Source organism: Hyla sarda, chromosome 5 (assembly GCF_029499605.1).
Source record: "Hyla sarda isolate aHylSar1 chromosome 5, aHylSar1.hap1, whole genome shotgun sequence".
NCBI classification, from domain to species: Eukaryota; Metazoa; Chordata; class Amphibia; order Anura; family Hylidae; genus Hyla; species Hyla sarda.
Window position 1 is genome coordinate 254,962,785 of NC_079193.1, and position 21,275 is coordinate 254,984,059.

The window sequence follows — 21,275 nt, forward strand, 5'->3', positions numbered from 1 at the left end:
AGCCTCAAAGCCTGCTCTAAAAGAATGGCAGGGGCTGGAGAGGAGCCGGACAGAAGCGCCGGCCGCACATTATTAATATATATTAGGGATCGACCGATATCATTTTTTTTTTAGGGCCGATACCGATAATCGGTGGAGGTTAGGGCCGATAGTCGATAACTTATACTGGAATATCGGTATAAGTTATCGGCTATTTATCCCCCCGCGACACCGCTGCAGATCATTGATTTAAAGCCGCCGCCGCCACCCGCTTCTCTCCCCCTGCCTGTCCGGGGGTCCTAAAACCTATCACCGCCAACACACCCTACCCCCCCCCCCCCCCGACCCGCCGCACTGCACCGCAAATACCCCCCTCCGTCCGACCCGCTGCACTGCCCCGGCCCCATTGCCTCCCCCGGTTTTATAATCACCAGTTCCCGGAGTCCACTCCACATCTGGCTCCGGTGGCGTCCTCCTGAACTGTCACTGTGCGCACTGACGGTGACGTCGCGCATGTCACGTCACTGTGCACAGCGTAACGCAGGACGCAGCAGAAGCAAGAAGAAGCGTGGGCCCCGGGAACAGGTAATTATTAATTATAAAACCGGGGATGGGGGAGGCGACGCGGTGGGGGCGATGTGGGGGGCGGGGCATTATTGGCAAGGTAATTGCCGATACCGATAATGCCCAAAATCGTGATTATCGGCCATAACGATAATCGATCAATCATATATATATATATATATATATATATATATATATATATGCGCCCCAGCACTAGTAAGCCGCGGAGAAACGCTGGGGAGTGGAGCAACAAGAACCCAACGGCCCCGCTTGAAGGTACAAGCAGCTGCAGCTCCGGAGCGAGAGCGCCGGACAGCCACAGCTGCACAGACTAATGGCCGCCAGCATTGAGGAGGAGTCGTAGCTGGATGCTGCGGCTTTAACGAAAGAGAAAAAAAGGTGCGTCCGGGACCCCATGTCGGTGCACACCTAGACACTATTGCCAGAATCCCCACCCCCCCAACCCCAATAAATATTCTCCATCCTGTGCCCGATGCTGCAGGCAAAATAAAGGAATGGTGGAGGGAGGGAGGGAGGGAGGGAGGGAGGGAGTGAGGGGGGAGTGATGGGTGAAATACTTACCCTGAGGCTGAAATACTCAGGTAAGGTGTCTTCAGGCAGTATGGTGCCACACTGCATCATGCCAGGCCACAAGAGGCAGGGCGAGCAGGGGCCAGAGGGGGACCCCGACCCAGGGTCGACCCCTAAAAACTGACCATTGGCGAGCGGGGATATCGGTACATACCTTATTGTGCCGTGTCCATGGTTCGCAAGTGGGAGACCAGGCAGTGCCATGCTTCTGTCATCCCAACCTATGAAAATAAAAAGGAGAGAAAAGAAAACTGGAGCTATCTAGAAAGAAAATAAAAGAACAAAGATCAGGTCTGGAGAGCTCCAGACCTGTGTCTGCCTCCTACCGACACTAAGCTAAAACTGATTAGCTCAGAGTCCGTGGGCAGGTATACTCTGCCAGGAGGAGCAAACTTTTTTTTGCCTAGTGTCAGCCTCCTAGTGGCAAGAAGCATATACCCACAGTGTCCCCACCCTGTGTCCCCCAATGTAGACGACGAGAAAGATCAAGTTTCAGTATCTGTTTCTATTTTAATTGTACTTTTAATTAAATTTTTTATTTTATGGGGCAGCCATCTTGCCAGAGTTTTTTTTTTATTTTTTTTTTTTTTTTTTTTAACACCACCGAGATATGCTTTACTTACAGCAGGACCCTTGGTTATAGGCAATAGACAGGAACTGTCCCATTCACAAAAAATTGAGAAGTAACGGAGAGAGGGCCGCCCGGGCAGGTACCGTGGTAATAATGGGAGATTTTAACTATCCAGATATAGATTGGGGCCGGGGCTGGCTAAAACTACAAAGGGGAGAAAATTCCTAAATTTATTGCAGGATAATTTTATGGGCCAGTTTGTGGAGGACCCAACAAGAAGTGATGCCTTGTTGGATCTGATCATTTCCAACAACACAGAGCTGATTGGTAATGTACCTGTGCGGGGAAACCTTGGTAATAGCGACCACAATATAGTTACTTTTGACTTAAAATGTAGAAAACAAAGACAGACGGGGAAAGCAAAAACATATACCTTTAAAAAGACAAATTTCCCTGGGCTTAGAGCTGCACTACAGGGCATAGACTGGGGGGAGGTGTTCTCAAATACTGATACAGAAGGTAAATGGGACATCTTTAAATCAACTCTAAATAACTATACAGCTAAATATATACCAAAGGGGAACAAATATAAACGATTAAAACTAAATCCTACATGGCTGACAAATTATGTTAAAAGAGCAATAAACAACAAAAAAATTGCCTTCAAAAAATTCAAATCTGATGGGTCAGCTATAACATTTAAACAGTACAAGGAGCTTGATAAAATCAGTAAAAATGTAATAAAAACAGCAAAAATTCAAAATGAGAGACAGGTGGCCAAAGAAAGCAAAACTAATCCTAAATATTTTTTTTAGATATATAAATACAAAAAAAACCAAGGACAGAGCATTTAGGACCCCTTAATAATGATAATGGGGAGGTTGTCACGGGCGATCAAGAGAAGGCGGAGCTACTGAATTGGTTCTTTAGTTCTGTATACACTATGGAAAAAGGAGCTGACATTGGCCAGGTCAGTGCTGGTAACACATCATATAATGTATATGATATAATGTAGAGATGGTACAAGGTAAGTTAAGTAAAGTAAATGTAAGCAAATCTCCAGGGCCGGATGGACTAAACCCAAGAGTTCTTAGAGAGGTAAGTTCAGTAATATCTGTACTCTTGTTCATGATATTTAGAGATTCTCTGGTGTCTGGTATTGTGCCAAGGGACTGGCGCAAGGTAAATGTGGTACCAATGTTCAAGAAGGGCTCTAGGTCTTCGCCAGGCAATTATAGACCGGTAAGTCTAACGTGCATTGTGGGTAAATTGTTTGAAGGACTTATAAGGGATTACATACAGGAATACATAGGGGATAATAGTATTATAAGTGATAGCCAGCATGGGTTTACTAAGGATAGAAGTTGTCAAACCAATCTAATTTGCTTTTATGAAGAGGTGAGTAGAAGCCTTGACAGAGGAATGGCTGTGGATATAGTGTTTCTGGATTTTGCCAAAGCGTTTGATACTGTCCCTCACAGACGTCTGACAGGTAAGTTAAGGTCCTTGGGCTTGGAAACTTTAGTTTGTAACTGGATTGAACACTGGCTCATGGATCGTACCCAGAGAGTGGTGGTAAATGATTCGTACTCTGATTGGTCCCCGGTTATTAGTGGTGTACCCCAAGGTTCAGTACTGGGCCCGCTGCTGTTTAATTTATTTATCAATGATATAGAGGATGGTATTAACAGCTCTGTTTCTATCTTTGCAGATGACACCAAGCTTTGTAGCACGGTACAGTCTATAGAGGATGTGCATAGGGTACAAGATGACTTGGATAGACTAAGTATCTGGGCATCCACTTGGCAAATGAGGTTCAATGTGGATAAATGTAAAGTTATGCATCTGGGTACTAATAACCTGCATGCGTCGTATGTCTTAGGGGGGGATTAAACTGGCAGAGTCACTGGTAGAGAAGGATCTGGGTGTACTTGTAGATCACAGACTACAGAATAGCAAGCAATGTCAGGCTGCTGCTTCCAAAGCCGGCAGGATATTGTCATGTATCAAAAGAGGCATGGACTCAAGGGACAGGGACATAAAACTCCCCCTTTATAAAGCATTGGTACAGCCTCACCTGGAATATGCTGTTCAGTTTTGGTCGCCTGTTCATAAAAGGGACACTACGGAGTTGGAAAGGGTGCAGAGACGCGCGACTAAACTAATATGGGGCATGGAACATCTTAGCTATGAGGAGCGATTAAAGGAGTTACAATTGTTTAGCCTTGAGAAGAGAAGTTTAAGGGGGGATATGATAAACGTATATAAGTATATAAATGGCCCATACAAAAAATATGGAGAAAAACTGTTCCAAGTTAAACCCCCCCAAAGGACGAGGGGGCACTCCCTCCGTCTGGAGAAGAAAAGGTTTAGTCTAAAGGGGCGACACGCCTTCTTTACCGTGAGGACTGTGAATTTATGGAACGGTCTACCTCAGGAACTGGTCACAGCAGGAACAATTAACAGCTTTAAAACAGGGTTAGATACATTCATGGAACAAAATAACATTAATGCTTCTGCAGAATTATAAAACTACATCCCTTTCCCTTATCCCCTTACACCCTTCCCTTCAATTCCCTGGTTGGACTTGATGGACGTATGTCTTTTTTCAACCATACTAACTATGTAACTATGTAACTATATATGCTATGTGAATTTTTCAGCGGTTATTCCACAGGGAGGGGACAGTTGATCAGTGTCCATCAACTATTGTTTTTATCTGTGTTATCTATGCACTGGTGTCACCTTTCACTGTACTTTTGTCTACGATAAGAAGGACACTGCTGGGAAGAAACCCGTACAGAACAGGAAGTCTCAGCTTAATTTTAGGGCTAGTGGCCAGAAAAAAAAATCTTCAAGATTTTGCGATTAAAGTATAGATAGGGAAATTAAACAAAAATCTTAAGAATCATAATTGACATAAAACTTGATTTAAACAATAGGTTATATTCTGATGAGAGGACATCCCCTTTAAGAGATGATGTAATCCCTGGAGGAAGCCATGTAGTTCTTTCCAATCCAATATGGTGGTTCCTGAGGCCACTTGGGTTCCAATTAAGAAAGGTCTTGTCTTGACACAAACAGAAGTGGCAGCAGAGGGCACTGTGTTGAATTGGAAAGAACATAACACGAATGTGATAATTGGCAAATCTGTATAACTTTCTGGTGTCAGTGGATTTTATTTAACACCATTGATTACAGAATGCACTAGTTTAGCTATTCATAGAAGAAATTCTGCAATAAATGGTTAAGCTATAGATACATGCAACTGATTTACTGAGAAGACATTTAGCAGGAAAATATTACATTTTACAATAACATTGCATATAATATAGACAACATAAAAAATGTGCTAGGGTTTTCCCCACAATCTCCTCCCCCCACCAAAAAAATAATAATAAATAAATCACACTCCGCTCATAAAAGGTGCAGGGAGACTTCACAGTGCTATTATCACAGGTTTAGTCCTTCTATCCATAAATTCCTTGTTTAAAAATGGTTGACCATTCAGGTGATATAGTGGGTTTACAAATGCCATCCGGGTAAACTAAATTCCCAGAAGCTCTAATAGCCTCCTTTCATCTGCATGAAGCTTCCAGCCCTCTCTTGTGCACTGTCAATGTCGCTACTTTTCTAAAGTTACTCAGCCAAAGAGGTGCATGTTGGAACAAAAGAAATATTGGAGTATGAATCCCAGACCAAGAAGGTAGAACACACACAGACCATGGGAATTTTCAGTAGACATTTTGACTTTATAAAATGAACTGTACTTGAGTACTTGCTTCTTGTTAATCTTAACAGTGTGGGGTAATAAGCCAAGACCGAGTAGGAATACCCCTTTAAAGACTGTAGTTCTATTTGTTATGTAGAACTACAAATGTGTAGTAAATGTTAAAACCCAGACATACCTCTGCAATATCCTTGTATTCTTCTTTGTCATGTTTGCTTATATCTGCCTTACTTTCTGCCTCCTTTATATGGAATGTTGCTGATATCTTCAGATCATCTGGTAAACATCCAAGATCTTCTGCATAAAATATAGAAATATTTAAACAATTTAAGTTTAAAAAAAAGGAGGGAAAAAGCCACCACCCCACAAATCTTAATCGAATCATATTAAAGAAAATAAAAAAATAAAAGATAGTAAAAACCCACATTTAACATAATTGAAAAAGTGATTGAGTCCTTAAAACACAAATTACAATATGCCAAGAGGTCATAGACCGGCTCCTTTAAAATCTAACAAAATTAAAAGATGTTCACATAGAATAGCAATATAAGGGTTTTATGATCTAAAACCATGGCACAGCAGCATTGCAATAAGAACACTAGAGTTATTCCTATTTTAGAATGTTATGGGATATTGCTAGAGCAATGGGTTTCTTCCTGGTGCTTTCCACCATTTATAAAAATGTTAAAACATCAGAAGTGAATGTTACCTTTCTAAGGGGTTAAGAAGTTAAATTACTAGAAGAGTAAATGGTCAGTAGGTTAAACCCTTTTAGGACCCACCCAATTTTTATTTTTGAGCTTTTGTTTTTCCCTCTTCGCCTTATAATAGACATACCGTATATACTCGAGTATAAGCCGACCCGAGTATAAGCCGAGACCCCTAATTTCAACCCAAAATCCCAGGAAAAGTTATTGACTCGAGTATAAGCCTAGGGTGGGAAATACCTCATCCCCCCCCCCTGTCATCATCCAGACCCGTCATTAACATCCTCATCATCATCCCCTTGTCATCATCCCACACATCCCCCCTTCATCATCCCCTTATCATCCCACACATCCCCCCTTCATCATCCCCTTATCATCCCACACATCCCCCCTTCATCATCCCCTTATCATCCCACACATCCCCCCTTCATCATCCCCTTGTCATCATCCCACACATCCCCCCTTCATCATCCCCTTATCATCCCACACATCCCCCCTTCATCATCCCCTTATCATCCCCCCCCCCTTCATCATCCCCACCCCCCTTCATCATCCCCACACCCCCCCCTTCATCATCCTCTTCTCATCATTCGCCCTCAGTGGTCTTCAACCTGCGGACCTCCAGAGGTTTCAAAACTACAACTCCCAGCAAGCCCGGGCAGCCATCGGCTGTCCGGGCTTGCTGGGAGTTGTAGTTTTGAAACCTCCGGAGGTCCGCAGGTTGAAGACCACTGCGGCCTTCAACATCATCCAGCCCCCCTCTCACCCCCTTTAGTTCTGAGTACTCACCTCCGCTCGGCGCTGGTCCGGTCCTGCAGGGCTGTCCGGAGAGGAGGTGGTCCGGTGGGGAGGTGGTCCGGGCTGCTATCTTCACCGGGGGCGCCTCTTCTCCGCGCTTCCGGCCCGGAATAGAGCCGTTGCCTTGACAATGACGCAGAATTACGTTGGCAATGAACGCACCTCTGCGTCGTTGTCACGGCAACGTGACTATTCTGAGGCCGGGCCCGAAGCGCTTAGAAGAGGCCTCCCCGGTGAAGATAGCAGCCCGGAACCAGTATCCCACCGGACCACCTCCTCACCGGACAGTCCTGCAGGACCGGACCAGCGCCGAGCGGAGGTGAGTACTCAGAACTAAAGGGGGTGAGAGGGGGCTGGATGATGTTGAAGGCCGCAGTGGTCTTCAACCTGCGGACCTCCGGAGGTTTCAAAACTACAACTCCCAGCAAGCCCGGACAGCCGATGGCTGCCCGGGCTTGCTGGGAGTTGTAGTTTTGAAACCTCTGGAGGTCCGCAGGTTGAAGACCACTGCGGGTGGGGGAGTTCACTCGAGTATAAGCCGAGGGGGGTGTTTTCAGCACGAAAAATCGTGCTGAAAAACTCGGCCTATACTCGAGTATATACGGTAACTCTTAATTTCTATCTACAGACCCATATAATGGCTTGTTTTTCGTATCACCAATTGTACTTTGTAGTGACATCAATCATGTTACCACCAAATGTAAAGTAAAACTTACATATTTGGGGGGCAAAATTGAAAGGAAAAAAAAAAACACTATCAACTATTGGGGGCTTCATTTTCTACGCAGTGCACTTTTCAGTAACAATGACACATTATCTTTATTTTGTAGGTCCATAAGATTAAAATGATACCAAATTTATACAGGTTTTGTTGTTTTGCTACTTAAAATTTTTTTTACTTTTTGTACAAAAGTTAGTATGCATAAATTTGTCCTCTTCTGACCCCTATAACACTTATTTTTCTGTATACAGGGATGTTTGAGGGCTTATTTTTTGGTACCGTCATTTTTATCAGGACTATTTTTGTATTGATGGCACCTTTTGATTGCATTTTATTATTTTTATTTCTAGTATATGAAGTGACAAAAAATACGCATTTCTGGACCTTTAGTATTAATTTATGCTTATGCCATTGACCGTGTGGATTAATTAACATTATATTTTAATAGTTTGGACATTAACAAAAATGGCACAGTGAAGGGGAATAATAAAAGGTGTGTGGTTAATTTGTGCCCCTTGCCCTATTAGCCCATAGCTGCAGGTTAGATTCTTGTAACTTGCTGATAGTTTCCTTAAGGGTGCGTTCCCACAGGGCGTATACGCAGCGTATTTGACGCTGCGCAAATTTTACGGCAGCAGCGGGAAATACGCTGCGTATCCCTTGCTCACTATACACACAGGGCTTTCCGGCGGCAGCGCTATGTGTGTAGTGAGTTTTGGTGGTAAATTTTCTGCGTTACTTGCATCTTTTTTGGTGAAAAATCCCCAAATTTCATGAAAATTTTGAAAATTTGCATTTTTCTAACTATGAAGCTCTCTACTTGTAAGGAAAATGGATATTCCAAATAAATTTTATTTTTATTCACAAATACAATATGTCCACTTTATCAATGGACAATAGAGGGCTTCAAAATAGAGCAGCAATTCTCAAAAATTTCATGAAAATTGCAAAATCTGAAGGGACAGATGTTACAGAACTACAACTCCCAGCATGCCTGGGCAGTCTAGGCATGCGGAGAGTTGTAGTTTGGCAACATCTGGAGGGCTATCGTTTGGGCAGCACTGTAACCACTGTATCAAAACTGTGACCCTCCAGATCTTGCAAAACTACAACTCCCAGCATGCCAAGCCATTGGTCAATCAGTTCTGACCAATGGCAGGGGATAGGAGGAGATCGTAGCACTGTGACCTCGCTCCTATCCCTCAAGATGGTCAGGGCTGTCACTGACAGCGCCTATCATCCCTATTTTCCAGGTGATCGGGTCAGCCCGGAATAGCAGAAAATCGCATGTCTGAATTGACATGCGATTTTCTGCGATCGCAGACATTGGAGGGTCTCAGGACCCCCCACGGCAATGTGCCGGGGTGCCTGCTGAATGATTTCAGCAGGCATCCCGGTCCGGTCCCCAACCGGCTAGCAGCGGGGACCGGAATTCCCATGGGCGTATGCATACGCCCCACGTCCTTAAGGACTCGGGATGCAGGGCGTATGCATACGCCCGGCGTCATTAAAAGGTTAACTATAAGGCTGGGTTCACACTGCAAAATCTCCAGATGGAATTAACAGTTCCACTAAGTAATACATTGCAATCTATAGGGACGGCAATGACTGCATGATCTTATCGACTACCACGAGATCTGTGCCAGAAATTCCATCCGGAGATTCTGCAGTGGGCACCTGGTCTAAACCATATATTATCATCATGAGCAATTGCACTCCATTTATGAAACTCAAGATCATGTTAGCAATACTGCTGGGGACAAAATTTACAACTGAAGACTTCCTTAGAATGGGAATTTTGAAGTCTAGATGAGATAATCATTGGCCTCACTGTGTAACAACATTGTGCATAACTAACCTGGAGTTAAGGTGTTATCACAAAACTTTATGGTATCATCGAGCTCTGCATTTTCAGAAATATCTGAATTCCTCAATAACACAATTGGGTCTTGTTTCTCCGGTGAAATGATATGATAGCCAAAAGAAGGCTGTAAAAAGAATAAAAAAAAAAAGGAAGATATATTTTTTTTTCGTACAAATTCACACACTAAAGTGATGTTCCATTGAATCCTGTATAATGGAAGCAATGTTTATTAAAATTGATACAGTGGTACAATCATATAATGTGTCACAGAGTGCCTAGGCATTTGTAGTATGGAATTGCAAAGACTCCATTGTGATGCAATATAGTTTTAAATAAATAGGGTACATTTTCCAGGCTTAGAGATGCAAGTATTTACACGTACAGGTACATTATTTAGTGAAGGGAGCCATAAATAAGGCATACAAAAATCTGATCAAAATGTGCAGCAAACCTCACTTCTGGTAGCACTTAATAGAGCAAAAGGAGCCAGGCACATAGATGCTTGCTCATATACAGAAGGCAATAACTGCCAGATATCCCACTGAACAAAAAACTAAAATATTTTTAACATTACAATGTTTTAAAACTCACCAAACATACCAATTGAAAAAGTTGATACGCACCCGTTTTACATTTGTACCTCCGCCAAGACATCCCATAGCTTCTGATCTCTGACCAAAGAACTCTCCTAAAGAGAGACGCAAATAGCTTGCCTCTTCCTGGGATAAATCTGAAATCCGAGATGCTTTCAGTAACACAGGACCACTGGCTGGAAGCTTCCATGATGTGTCACCCATATTAAGAGAGTAATTCTCTAAATCCATTTTCTCTTCCTTTTGAGGGAAAGGATAGTTTTCAATATAATGCTCAAAATAAAGGGGGCCAAATGCCCCTTGTTTGCTAATATTTACATGCCTGTTTGAGAAGAACTATTTTTTTTTCTGACAGCAAACCATTTTTTAAATATTTGCACTGGATAGGATGTTACATAGACATTCTGTTTATTATCTGGAAAAGTGTTAAGTGTGTTTCTCTGATTTTGTACATTGTACATCTTAACATTGCCATGAATCTTCAATGTACTGCTTATATTGGACATAAAGGGGGAGATTGATCAAAACCTGTTCAGAGGAAAAGTTGCTAAGTTTCCCATAGCAACCAACCAGATCGCTTCTTTCATTTTTGAAAAGGCCTCTGAAAAATGAAAGAAGCAATCTTTCCATTTCCTCTGGACAGGTTTTGGTAAATCTCCACAAAGATTTCTTTCTCGACTAGCACTGCCCACTTGGTCATCAGATGGAGGAAAAAAGGCCAAAATATACCTTTTGTTGAGATCAATCATTAGTTTATTGTATAAAAATGATAAAATGACAGATGACCCATTTCGAGGGGGGGTCCCCTCTTCCTCAGACCTGATCTGAGGAAGAGGGGATCCCCCCTCGAAACGAGTCATCTTTTATTATTTTTATACAATAAACTAATGATTGATCTCAACTAAAAAGGTATATTTGAGCCTTTTTTCCTCCATCTAATGACCAAGTGGGCAGCACCTGGATTACATAAGTCTTTCTCTTCCATCCTTTGATGACAACCTCAGGACAAGTATCCACTTGTTTCCTGCGACCTACCGGCTCAGCAGCTCCCAGGACATCAGTGAGTACCCCATCATGGGGTGATATCTGCTATTCATTTCTTTTGGTGAGCATCCACCTATAAGACCTGTGGGTTTTCCCACACTACACTTTTCTAAATATAAAGGCTGTCTCGGCATGCTGGGAGTTGTAGTTGCGTACCACCAGCTATTGCATAACTACATCTCCCAGCATGCCCTTCGGCGATCAGTACATGCTGGGAGTTGTAGTTTTGCAACAGCTGGAGGCACAATGGTTAGAAAATACTGAGTTAGGTAACAGAACCTAACTGAAGGTTTTCCAACCAGTGTGCCTCCAGCTGTTGCAAAAGTACAACTCCCAGCATACACAGTCTGTCAGTACATGCTGGGAGTTGTAGTTTTGAAACAGCTGGAGGTTTGCCCACCTGTGTGAACGTACAGGGTACATTCACATAGGCAGGTTTACAGTAAGTTTCCTGCATCAAGTTTGGGCTGCGGTAAATTTTTCGCCACAGTGTAAACTCCTAGTGGGAAACTCACCGTAACCCGCCAGTGCGAATGTACCCTAAAAAACACAACACTACACTACACCAACACATAATGAAGGGTAAAACACTACATATACACCCCCTTACACTGTCCCCCCTCCCCCCAATAAAAATGAAAAAGGTATCGTGCAGCAGTGTTTCCAAAACAGAGCCTCCAGCTGTTGCAATACAACAACTCCCAGCATTTCTGGACAGCCACTGACTGTCCAGGCATGCTGGGAATTTAGCAACAGCTGGACGCACCCTGTTCGGGAATCACTGGCGTAGAATACCCCTATGTCCACCCCTATGCAATCCCTAATTTAGTCCTCAAATGCGCATGGCGCTCTCTCACTTCAGAGCCCTGTCGTATTTCAAGGAAACAGTTTAGGGCCACATATGGGGTATTTCCGTACTCGGGAGAAATTGCACTACAAAATTTGGGGGTCTTTTTCTCCTTTTACCCCTTATGAAAAGGAAAAGTTGGGGGCTACACCAGCCTGTTAGTGTAAAAGAAAAAAAAAATTGTTACACTAACATGCTGGTGGTGCCCCATACTTTTTATTTTCACAAGCAGTAAAAGGAAAAAAAAAGACCCCCAAAATTTGTAACGCAATTTCTCCTGAGTACGAAAATACCCCAAATGTGGGCGTAAAATGCTCTGTGGACGCACAACAAGGCTCAGGAGTAGAGATGAGCGAACTTACAGTAAATTTGATTCGTCAAAAACATCTCGGCTCGGCAGTTGATGACTTATCCTGCGTAAATTAGTTCAGCCTTCAGGTGCTCCGGTGGGCTGGAAAAGGTGGATACAGTCCTAGGAAAGAGTCTCCTAGGACTGTATCCACCTTTTCCAGCCCACCGGAGCACCTGAAAGCTGAACTAATTTATGCAGGAAAAGTCATCAACTGCCGAGCCGAGAAGTTCGTGACGAATCGAATTTACTGTAAGTTCGCTCATCTCTACTCAAGAGTGAGAGCGCACCATGTACATTAGAGGCCTAAATTGGTGATTTGCACAGGGGGGGCTGATTTTACAGCGTTCTGACAAACGCAAAAACATAAATATCCACATGTGACCCCATTTTGGAAACTACACCCCTCATTTAATGTATTAAGGTGTGCAGTGAGCATTTACGCCCCACAGGTGTCTGACAGATTTTTGGAACAGTGGTCCATGAAAATGAAAAATTTAATTTTTCATTTGCACAGCCCACTGTTCCAAAGATCTGTCAAACGCCAGTGAGGTGTAAATACTCACTGCACCCCTTATTAAATTCTGTGAGGGGTGTAGTTTCCAAAATAGGGTCACATGTGGGGGGGGGGAATCCACTGTTCTGGCACCACGGGGGGCTTTGTAAACGCACATGGCCCCTGACTACCATTCCAAACGAATTCGCTTTCCAAAAGCCCAATGGCGCTCCTACTCTTCTGAGCATTGTAGTGTGCCAGCAGAGCATTTTACGTCCTAACATGGGGTATTTCCATACTCAGAAGAGATGGGGTTACAAATTTTGGGGGGCATTTTCTCCCATTGCCTTTAGTAAAAATGGTAAATTTGTGGAAAAAACTGCACTTTAGTGAAAAAAAAATTTCTCTTCATTTACACATACCATTTTAACTAAAAGTCGTCAAAAACCTGTGAAGTGTTAAAGGGGTACTCCGGTGCTTAGAGATCTTATGATCGTGTTTGTTCCGGGTCTGATTACCGGCGACTACAGGGCGGGCGGCGTGTGACGTCACGCCTCCGCCCCCGTGTGAGGTCACGCTCCGCCCCTCAATGCAAGTCTATGGGAGGGGGCGTGACAGCTATCACGCCCCCTCCCGTAGGCTTGCATTGAGGGGCGGAGCATGCCGTCACACAGGGGCGGAGGCGTGACGTCACACGCCACCCGCCCTGTAGTCGCCGGTAAAATACCCATGACTACATACCTTTCTATTATTTTACAGTTTAAAAAAAAAATAAAAAATCTCAAACTTTTTAACCAAATTAGTATATTTAAAATCCCTCTCATATTTCCATACATGCATCTGTATGAGGGCTAATTTTTTGCGCAGTGATCTGTACTTTTCAATAGATACCACATTTGCGCATATGAAATATTGAAAAAACTTTTTATAAAAAAAAATTTGGTACTAAAATAAAAAAAATAAAAAAAATAAAAAGCAACAAATTTTTCCTCAGCCTATCGCCGGTCAAGTTGGGACTTCACAGCGGCTGGTGATTGGCTGAGCGCAGTATGACTCGCCGACCACCAGCAACCAGGAAGAGGATCCCGGCGGAGACCGGAGCCGGTTACCGGAGGCCCCGGGGGAGCGGAGGAAGGTATGTACATCTTTATTTTTTTTACTGCTAGCAGTATGGGGCCCAATTTTTATATATTCTGGAGTTCTCCTTTAACATTATATTTTGATAGTTTGGACATTTACGCACGCGGCGATACCAAATATGTTTATTTTTTTACGCTTTTTTGGGGGGGGGGGGTAAAATAGAAAAAAGGGGCGATTAAAATTTTTATTGAGAGGGGGGGGACTTTAAATTTATTTTATTTTTTTTAAATACACACTTTTTATATCCCCATGGGGGACTATCTATAGCAATAATTTGATCACTGATCACTGTTATCGGCGATCTTCTGCTCTGGTCTACCCGATCTCAGACCAGAGCAGAAGACTCCAGGAGACAGATGGAGGCCGGTGAGGGGACCTCCGTCCACCATTCTAGATGATCGGATTCCCGCGGCAGTGCCGAGGGCGATCAGATCATTAATTTGAACGCGTGCATCGCCGCAGATGCCATGATCTGCATTGATCACGGCATCTGAGGGGTTAATGGCGGACATCAGTGCGATCAATGACATCTGCCATTACCGACGGGTCCCTGGCTGCTGACAGAGTCATGTACAATGACATAAATGTACCACCGCAATACGTACATTTACGTAATTTCTCGTTAAGGGGTTTAAGACTATGGGGGAAAAAATATATCAAATATATCAAATATCAAATCAATATATAGTGCAGAGGAAGAGTGGAGAAGTTACCTATTACAACCAGACTGCTTATTTAATTTTAAAAAAAAAGCTGCTGAAAAATGAAATCTGGAATCTAATTGTTGTTATAGGCAAATGTTCAACTCTTCCTTTGCACAAGGTTTAACCCCTTAAAGATGCAGGACGTACTCAAACGGCCCCTTTTCCGAGTCCTTAAGGGACTCAGGACATTTGAGTACGTCCTGTCAAATCCCGGCCCCCCGCCGCTAGCTGGAGGGGAGCCGGTGCCCGATGCCTGCTGAAATCGTTCAGCAGGCATCGCGGCATATCGCCCAGGAGGGTCATGATGACCCCCCATGTCGGCGATGGCCGCAGATCGCTGGACAATTCAGTCCAGCGATCTGCAGCAGATTCCGGGTCAATCGGGTCTCCAGTGACCCGGAAATACAGGCTGTTCGGGGCAGTCTGACGGCCCCGAACAGCCATAGCCAGCAGGGGTGAGGTGGCACTGGTGCCACCTCACGATCGCCCTGATTCGTTGGCCGGTTTCCCGGCCGACCAATTAGGGCGCCTGCTGCGGGTGTCACTCCCGCAACCCGCTCCACCCCTCTTCCGGAGGACGTGAGCGGGAAGACGACCCCGGGAGCTGGGGACCCCCGATCCCCGGCGTCAATGTTGGGATCGGGGCCCCAGGAGCAGCGGCGGCGGCGAGGGACTGACCTGCAGCGTGGATCGTTGGTGGTGAGTGACAGCCTCCTGCTGTTGCTTAGCTACAGCTCCCAGCATGCAAAAAGTGCATGCTGGGAGCTGTAGTTATGCAACAGCAGGAGGCAGAACACCACAACTCCCAGCATGCCCTTATGAGCATGCTGGGACTTAGTTTTGCAACAGCTGGAGGCACATTTTTTCTATGGAAAAGTGTACCTTCAGCTGTTGTATAACTACAACTCCCAGCTTGCGCAAACAGCTAAAGTGCATGCTGGGAGTTGTAGTGGTGCATCTGCTGGTTGCATAACTACAACTCCCAGCATATCCGTTGGCTGTCGGTGACTGCTGAGAGTTGTAGTTTTGCAACAGCTGAAGGCACACTGAGTTATGTAGCAAACCAGTGTGTCTCCAGCTGTTGCATAACTACAATCCCCAGCATCCCCAGCCAAAGTAGTATGCCTCCAGCTGTTGCATAACTAGAAGACCCAGCATGCCCTTCCACTGTCCGTACATGCTGGGGGTTGTAACTTTTGCAACATCTGAAGGCACACTGGTGGCAAAACACTGAGTTTGTTACCAAACTCTGTGTTTCACAACCAGTGTGCCTCCAGCTGTTGCAAAACTACAACTCCCAGCATGCACTGATAGACCATACATGCTGGGAGTTGTAGTTTAGCAACAGCTGGATGTCCCCCCCCCCCCCCCCCAATGTGAATGTACAGGGTACACTCACATGGGCGGAGGTTTACAGTAAGTATCCGACTGCAAGTTTGAGCCGCGGCAAATTTTCTGCCGCAGCTCAAACTGCCAGCGAGAAACTACTGTGAGCCCCCGCCCGTGCGACTGTACCCTAAATACACTACACTAACAAAAAATAAAATAAAAGGTAAAAAAAAACACTACATATACACATACCCCTACACAGCCCCCCTCCCCAATAATAATGAAAAACGTCTGGTACGCCACATTTTCCAAAACGGAGCCTCCAGCTTTTGCAAAACAACTACTCCCAGTATTACCAGACAGCCACTGACTGTCCAGGCATGCTGGGAGTTTTGCAACAGCTGGAGGCACCCTGTTTGGGAATCACTGGCGTAGAATACCCCTATGTCCAGCCCTATGCAAGTCCCTAATTTAGGCCTCAAATGCGCATGGCCCTCTCACTTTGGAGCCCTGTAGTATTTTAAGGCAACAGTTTAGGGTCACATATGGGGTATCGCCGTACTCTGGTGAAATTGTGTTACAAATTTTGGGGGGTATTTTCTGCTTTTACTCTTTTTTAAAAATTTTAAATTTTTGGGAAAAGAAGCATTTTAGGTAAAAAAAAAATAAAAACATTTTTTTACATATGCAAAAGTCGTGAAACACCTGTAAGCCAAATGTGACTCCTTCTCTTCTAAGACCTGTAGTGCGCCAGCAGAGCACTTTTCACCCCCATATGGGGTGCTTTCTGAATCGGGAGAAATTGGGCTTCAAATTTTGGGGGATAATTTTTCTGCTTTAACCCTTTGTAAAAATGTAAATTTTTTGGGAAACCAAGCATTGTAGCAAAATTTTTTTTTTTTTTTTTTTTTTACATATGCAAAAGTTGTGAAACCCCTGTGGGGTATTACGGTTCACTTTACCCCTTCTTATGTTCCCCGAGGGGTCTAGTTTCCAAAATGGTATGCCATGTGTTTTTTTTTGGCTGTTCTGGCACCATAGGGGCTTCCTAAAGGTGACATGCCCCCCAAAAACCATTTGTCGCTCCTTCCCTTCTGAGCCCTCTACTGCGCCTGCCGAACACTTTACATAGACATATGAGGTATGTGCTTACTCGAGAAAAATTGGGTTTCAAATACAAGTAAAAATTTTCTCCTTTTTACCCCTTGCAAAAATTCAAAAATTGGGTCTACAAGAACATGCGAGTGTAAAAAATGAAGATGGTGAATTTTCTCCTTCACTTTGCTGTTATTCCTGTGAAACACCTAAAGGGTTAAAACGCTGACTGAATGTCATTTTGAATACTTTGGGGGGGTGCAGTTTTTATAATGGGGTAATTTATGGGGTATTTCTAGTATGAAGACCCTTTAAATCCACTTCAAACCTGAACTGGTGCCTGAAAAAAAGCGAGTTTCAAAATTTTGTGAAAAATTGGAAAATTGCTGCGGAACTTTGAAGCCCTCTGGTGTCTTCCAAAAGTAAAAACACGTCAATTTTATGATGCAAACATAAAGTGGACATATTTTATATGTGAATAAAAAAGAAATTACTTGGAATATCCATTTTCCTTACAAGCAGAGAGCTTCAAAGTTAGAAAAATGCTAAATTTTAAAATTTTTCATAACATTTTGGGATTTTTCACCAAGAAAGGATGCAAGTTACCACAAAATTTTACCACTAGGTTAAAGTAGAATATGTCACGAAAAAACATTCTCAGAATCAGAATGATAACTAAAAGCATTTCAGAGTAATTAATGTTTAAAGTGACAGTGGTCAGAATTGCAAAAAATGGCCGAGTCCTTAAGGTGAAAAAGGGCTCAGTCCTTAAGGGATTAAATATTACCCATCCTGCATTCTTATGCTTCTCATGTTATAAAAATAAAGACACATTATGGATTTTGAAGAGCTGGACTTCTGTATGTATCCATTAATTACTAGAAATGTATTGATTTACCTGAATGAATTTATTTTCTTCCTCAAACTCTTTTTGGTCTTCATCAAGCTTGACTACAGCATCACCTGTTAAAGCAGCCAAATAACAGACTGAGTTCACACCTTTTCAAGAATACATTCAAATTTACAAAAAAAATAAAAAAAATCCCACACCCCCCACAAAAACCTAAATGGACACTGTCAGTTTCAAAAACTTTTTACGTTCCCATAACATTCAGAACATAATCCTGTCTGGCTGCTGCATCATCTTTGTCATATCTGAAGCACTGGCTGGGACAAAGTCCACTAAGTGAGGGCGGGACTAGCACCCCTCTGTGCTCACTCCTGTCCTCTCGGACTGCAGCATGAAAATCAAGAGGAGGGGGTTAAAGTCAGCCTGTAGTGACTGGATAAGGAGACCCAGAACAGCACAGCAGATTCACGGAGGAAGAGAAATCATGCAGAGTGAGGACACGCCCCCTTGAGAGCCCAGAATGACAAACCAAGTGAGCAGATAGAAGGTATATGTTAGAGAAGTATAGGTGCTACACAGATAATTATGCGTACATGATCAGAATACATTCGGTGGGATATGACAGGTACTCATTTTGTGCACTGAGGATTAACAGAAAAACATTCAATCTGGCTTGCAAGCTTAGACAAATCTTTCATTGACTTAATGTGCGACCCCCCCCCTCCCCCCCCCCCCCGCATCAATGTATTGGTTGCACACACACACAAAAAATGTAAATATAAACAAAAACTCATTGTGTGACATCAGCCTTATCCAAAATGTAAAAAATAAATAAAATAAAAACACACTTACTTCCAACAATAAAATCTTCATCTTTAAAGTTAATCGATCCAGAAAAATCTACAGCCTCCTCTTTTTCAAATGGTTTATAGTAAGCAAGATCTGTAACCCATTTTCCTTCTTCATTTTGATAAACAACACTATGTGACTGACTACCTGCACAAAGAATTTTTTTAAAATAAAATATGATATCAAATACTTTACATACATATATGTATTCATTATTCATAGTTGATAGCTGTTGATTCCAATGTAAAGAGCGCAATCTTTTTTAACCCCTGTGGCGGGACTGCAAGAAAACTTAGCACTTACTGGTTATAGGCGATCACTTGGAACACACTGATAAGCTTATTGTTGCAGGATCAATCCAAAAATATTTGGCACTATAAATCTGACAATTTAAAGAAAAAGAAAACTGGAATACCTTAAGAATGACCTGAGATTAAGAGAAATTAATTAATGAAATAATTAATAATTATTGATCTCTTATTAAAGCAGACCTGTCAAAGGGAAAACAAGGGTGTATATAGGTCCATAGCTATATAGAAACAAGGCAGGCTAAAACAAAAAAATTCAAACCAAATATTCTTTAAAGTACATATACAGACATATCTCTAAATCCTTAAAAACACAGAACATAACGAAAAATCCTGGGGATAAATGGAAAGGAAACACTGATGCAGAGCAATAAAGATTTACTCAGAAAAAAAAAATATGGGGTTGATAAAGTATCTATAAGCAGACTCCTGCAACCAGAAATTAAATGAATGGAAAAAAAATATATATATGCAAACTGCAAGTGCTGCAATGTACCCCCAACACAATATAAGGGTTCCTTAATTCAGACAAACAGCAACAGTAGAAGTAAGCTGGCACTACGGTATTATGTGCCCGTTCAGACACAGAGATAGATAGCAAAACCTTTCTTCAGGAATATACAGACGCAGCTTATAGCATGGGCGTTGCTCAATTGCAAACAGATTCGAAGTAAGCAGAAACAGTTGAAGGCACTCACCCATTGAGTCGCTGTTTAAAACAAGCGCTTTATTAAACTCGTTAAAAGTCCATTACAGTGCAAAAGGACGTTCACAGGACAAGTGCAGACATGCAAGTAGTAAAACCGGAGTTATAGACGTTTTTTGTACTCCCCTTAAAATATTTCTCGTAGCCTTCATTTGGGAACACAGAGACCATGGATGTTATGCTGCTGTCCACTAGGAGGCTGACACTAGGCAAAAAAAGAAGTAGTCTTCCCCTGGCAGGATATATCCGCCCACTGACTGAGCTAATCAGTTGTGTCACAAAGCAGTAGGAGAAGCCAAACAAAAAGGGAGATACGTCCGAAGGACACCAGAAAGAAACAGGCAACAAACAACCTGACTAGGAACCGTAAATGGGTGGGTGCTGTTTTCCCCACGAGAAAGATTTTAGGGTGAGTACAAAAATCTCCTTTTCTCAGTCGCTTCATTGGGGAACACAGACTATGGGACGTACCAAAGCAGTCCCTGGGGTGGGAAAAATAACCACCAGAGAAAGGAAGGCAAGTCCAGAGACTGAATAGAGCCATCTGTAAAGGAATGTGGAGGAGACTCAGGGGAAACTGATTCGACAGCCGACCAAATGCGACGAGAAGCAGTAGCCCTGGAGGCCCGAAGGCCCAAACAACGTCCTAGCAGGAGAGTGGAATAGACTTCCAACAAAAAGACAAAAAACGCAGGACTACCAAGGCCTGGCCAAAGCGCAGAAGAGGGCGACAAGAGAACCCTATTCAGTGATGCATACAAGCAAAGCTAACATGGCAAGGAAACGCCAATGACCGTATGAGAATGGCTGGAGAAGGCTCAAAAGGGAAAACCCTGTGAGGACGACAGCCTCAACTGCAGGACTCTGGCTGCGGAGGGAGAGCGACCAGAAAAAACATCTGAGCTGGCTCAGCAAGAACTCAGAAGGCGGAAACCAGAAGCCGCTGGAAAGGGATGAAGAGAAATCCAAAACAAGACCCACTTCCAGACTCTGGCGCAAGGATGAGCCGGCCAGGAAGAAGGCTAGGGCATGGACCCCAGTGCCGACCAACTGACAAAGAAGCCCGGGCACCAAAGCCACAGTCCTAAGCCACCCAGCGTGAAACCAGGCAGAAAAGGAAACTCAAAAAAGGGAAAAATGCATGACAGGAAGGACTATGCCTGTCTAGGAAGCGCGTACAGGCCAGACAGGGGTAATTAGGATGATCGAAAAGCCCTCAGCCATGAGGTCCGCACAGCCCCGGACAGAGGCGAAGGGACAAAAACCTGCCGTTGAGAAGGCAAGAGCTGTCTGGCAACATCGGAGCAGCCGCCATCAGAAACAGAGTTTCCCAGCTCCGGAAATAAGATGAGGGACCTCAAGAGTCCCACACCAGCTAATATTGAGCAAACCCAAGTAGGAGCGATACGCCTCAGGAGACGTGTTTCAGGCAGAGACAGT

General features: G+C 43.5%; 1 protein-coding gene across 5 annotated transcripts in view; it reads right to left on the reverse strand.

Moving 5' to 3' along the window:
- Positions 1 to 21,275, reverse strand: part of CEP192 (centrosomal protein 192) — a 208,911-nt gene that overhangs the window by 109,916 nt on the left and 77,720 nt on the right. For all 5 annotated transcript variants that reach the window (XM_056521514.1, XM_056521513.1, XM_056521515.1 and 2 more), the window contains 5 exons: positions 18,825 to 18,968; positions 18,021 to 18,085; positions 10,149 to 10,358; positions 9,520 to 9,649; positions 5,614 to 5,732 (listed from right to left, as the gene is read on the reverse strand). In XM_056521514.1, coding sequence (XP_056377489.1) covers positions 5,614 to 5,732; positions 9,520 to 9,649; positions 10,149 to 10,358; positions 18,021 to 18,085; positions 18,825 to 18,968 — 668 coding nt within the window. The remainder of the gene's footprint in view (positions 1 to 5,613; positions 5,733 to 9,519; positions 9,650 to 10,148; positions 10,359 to 18,020; positions 18,086 to 18,824; positions 18,969 to 21,275) is intronic.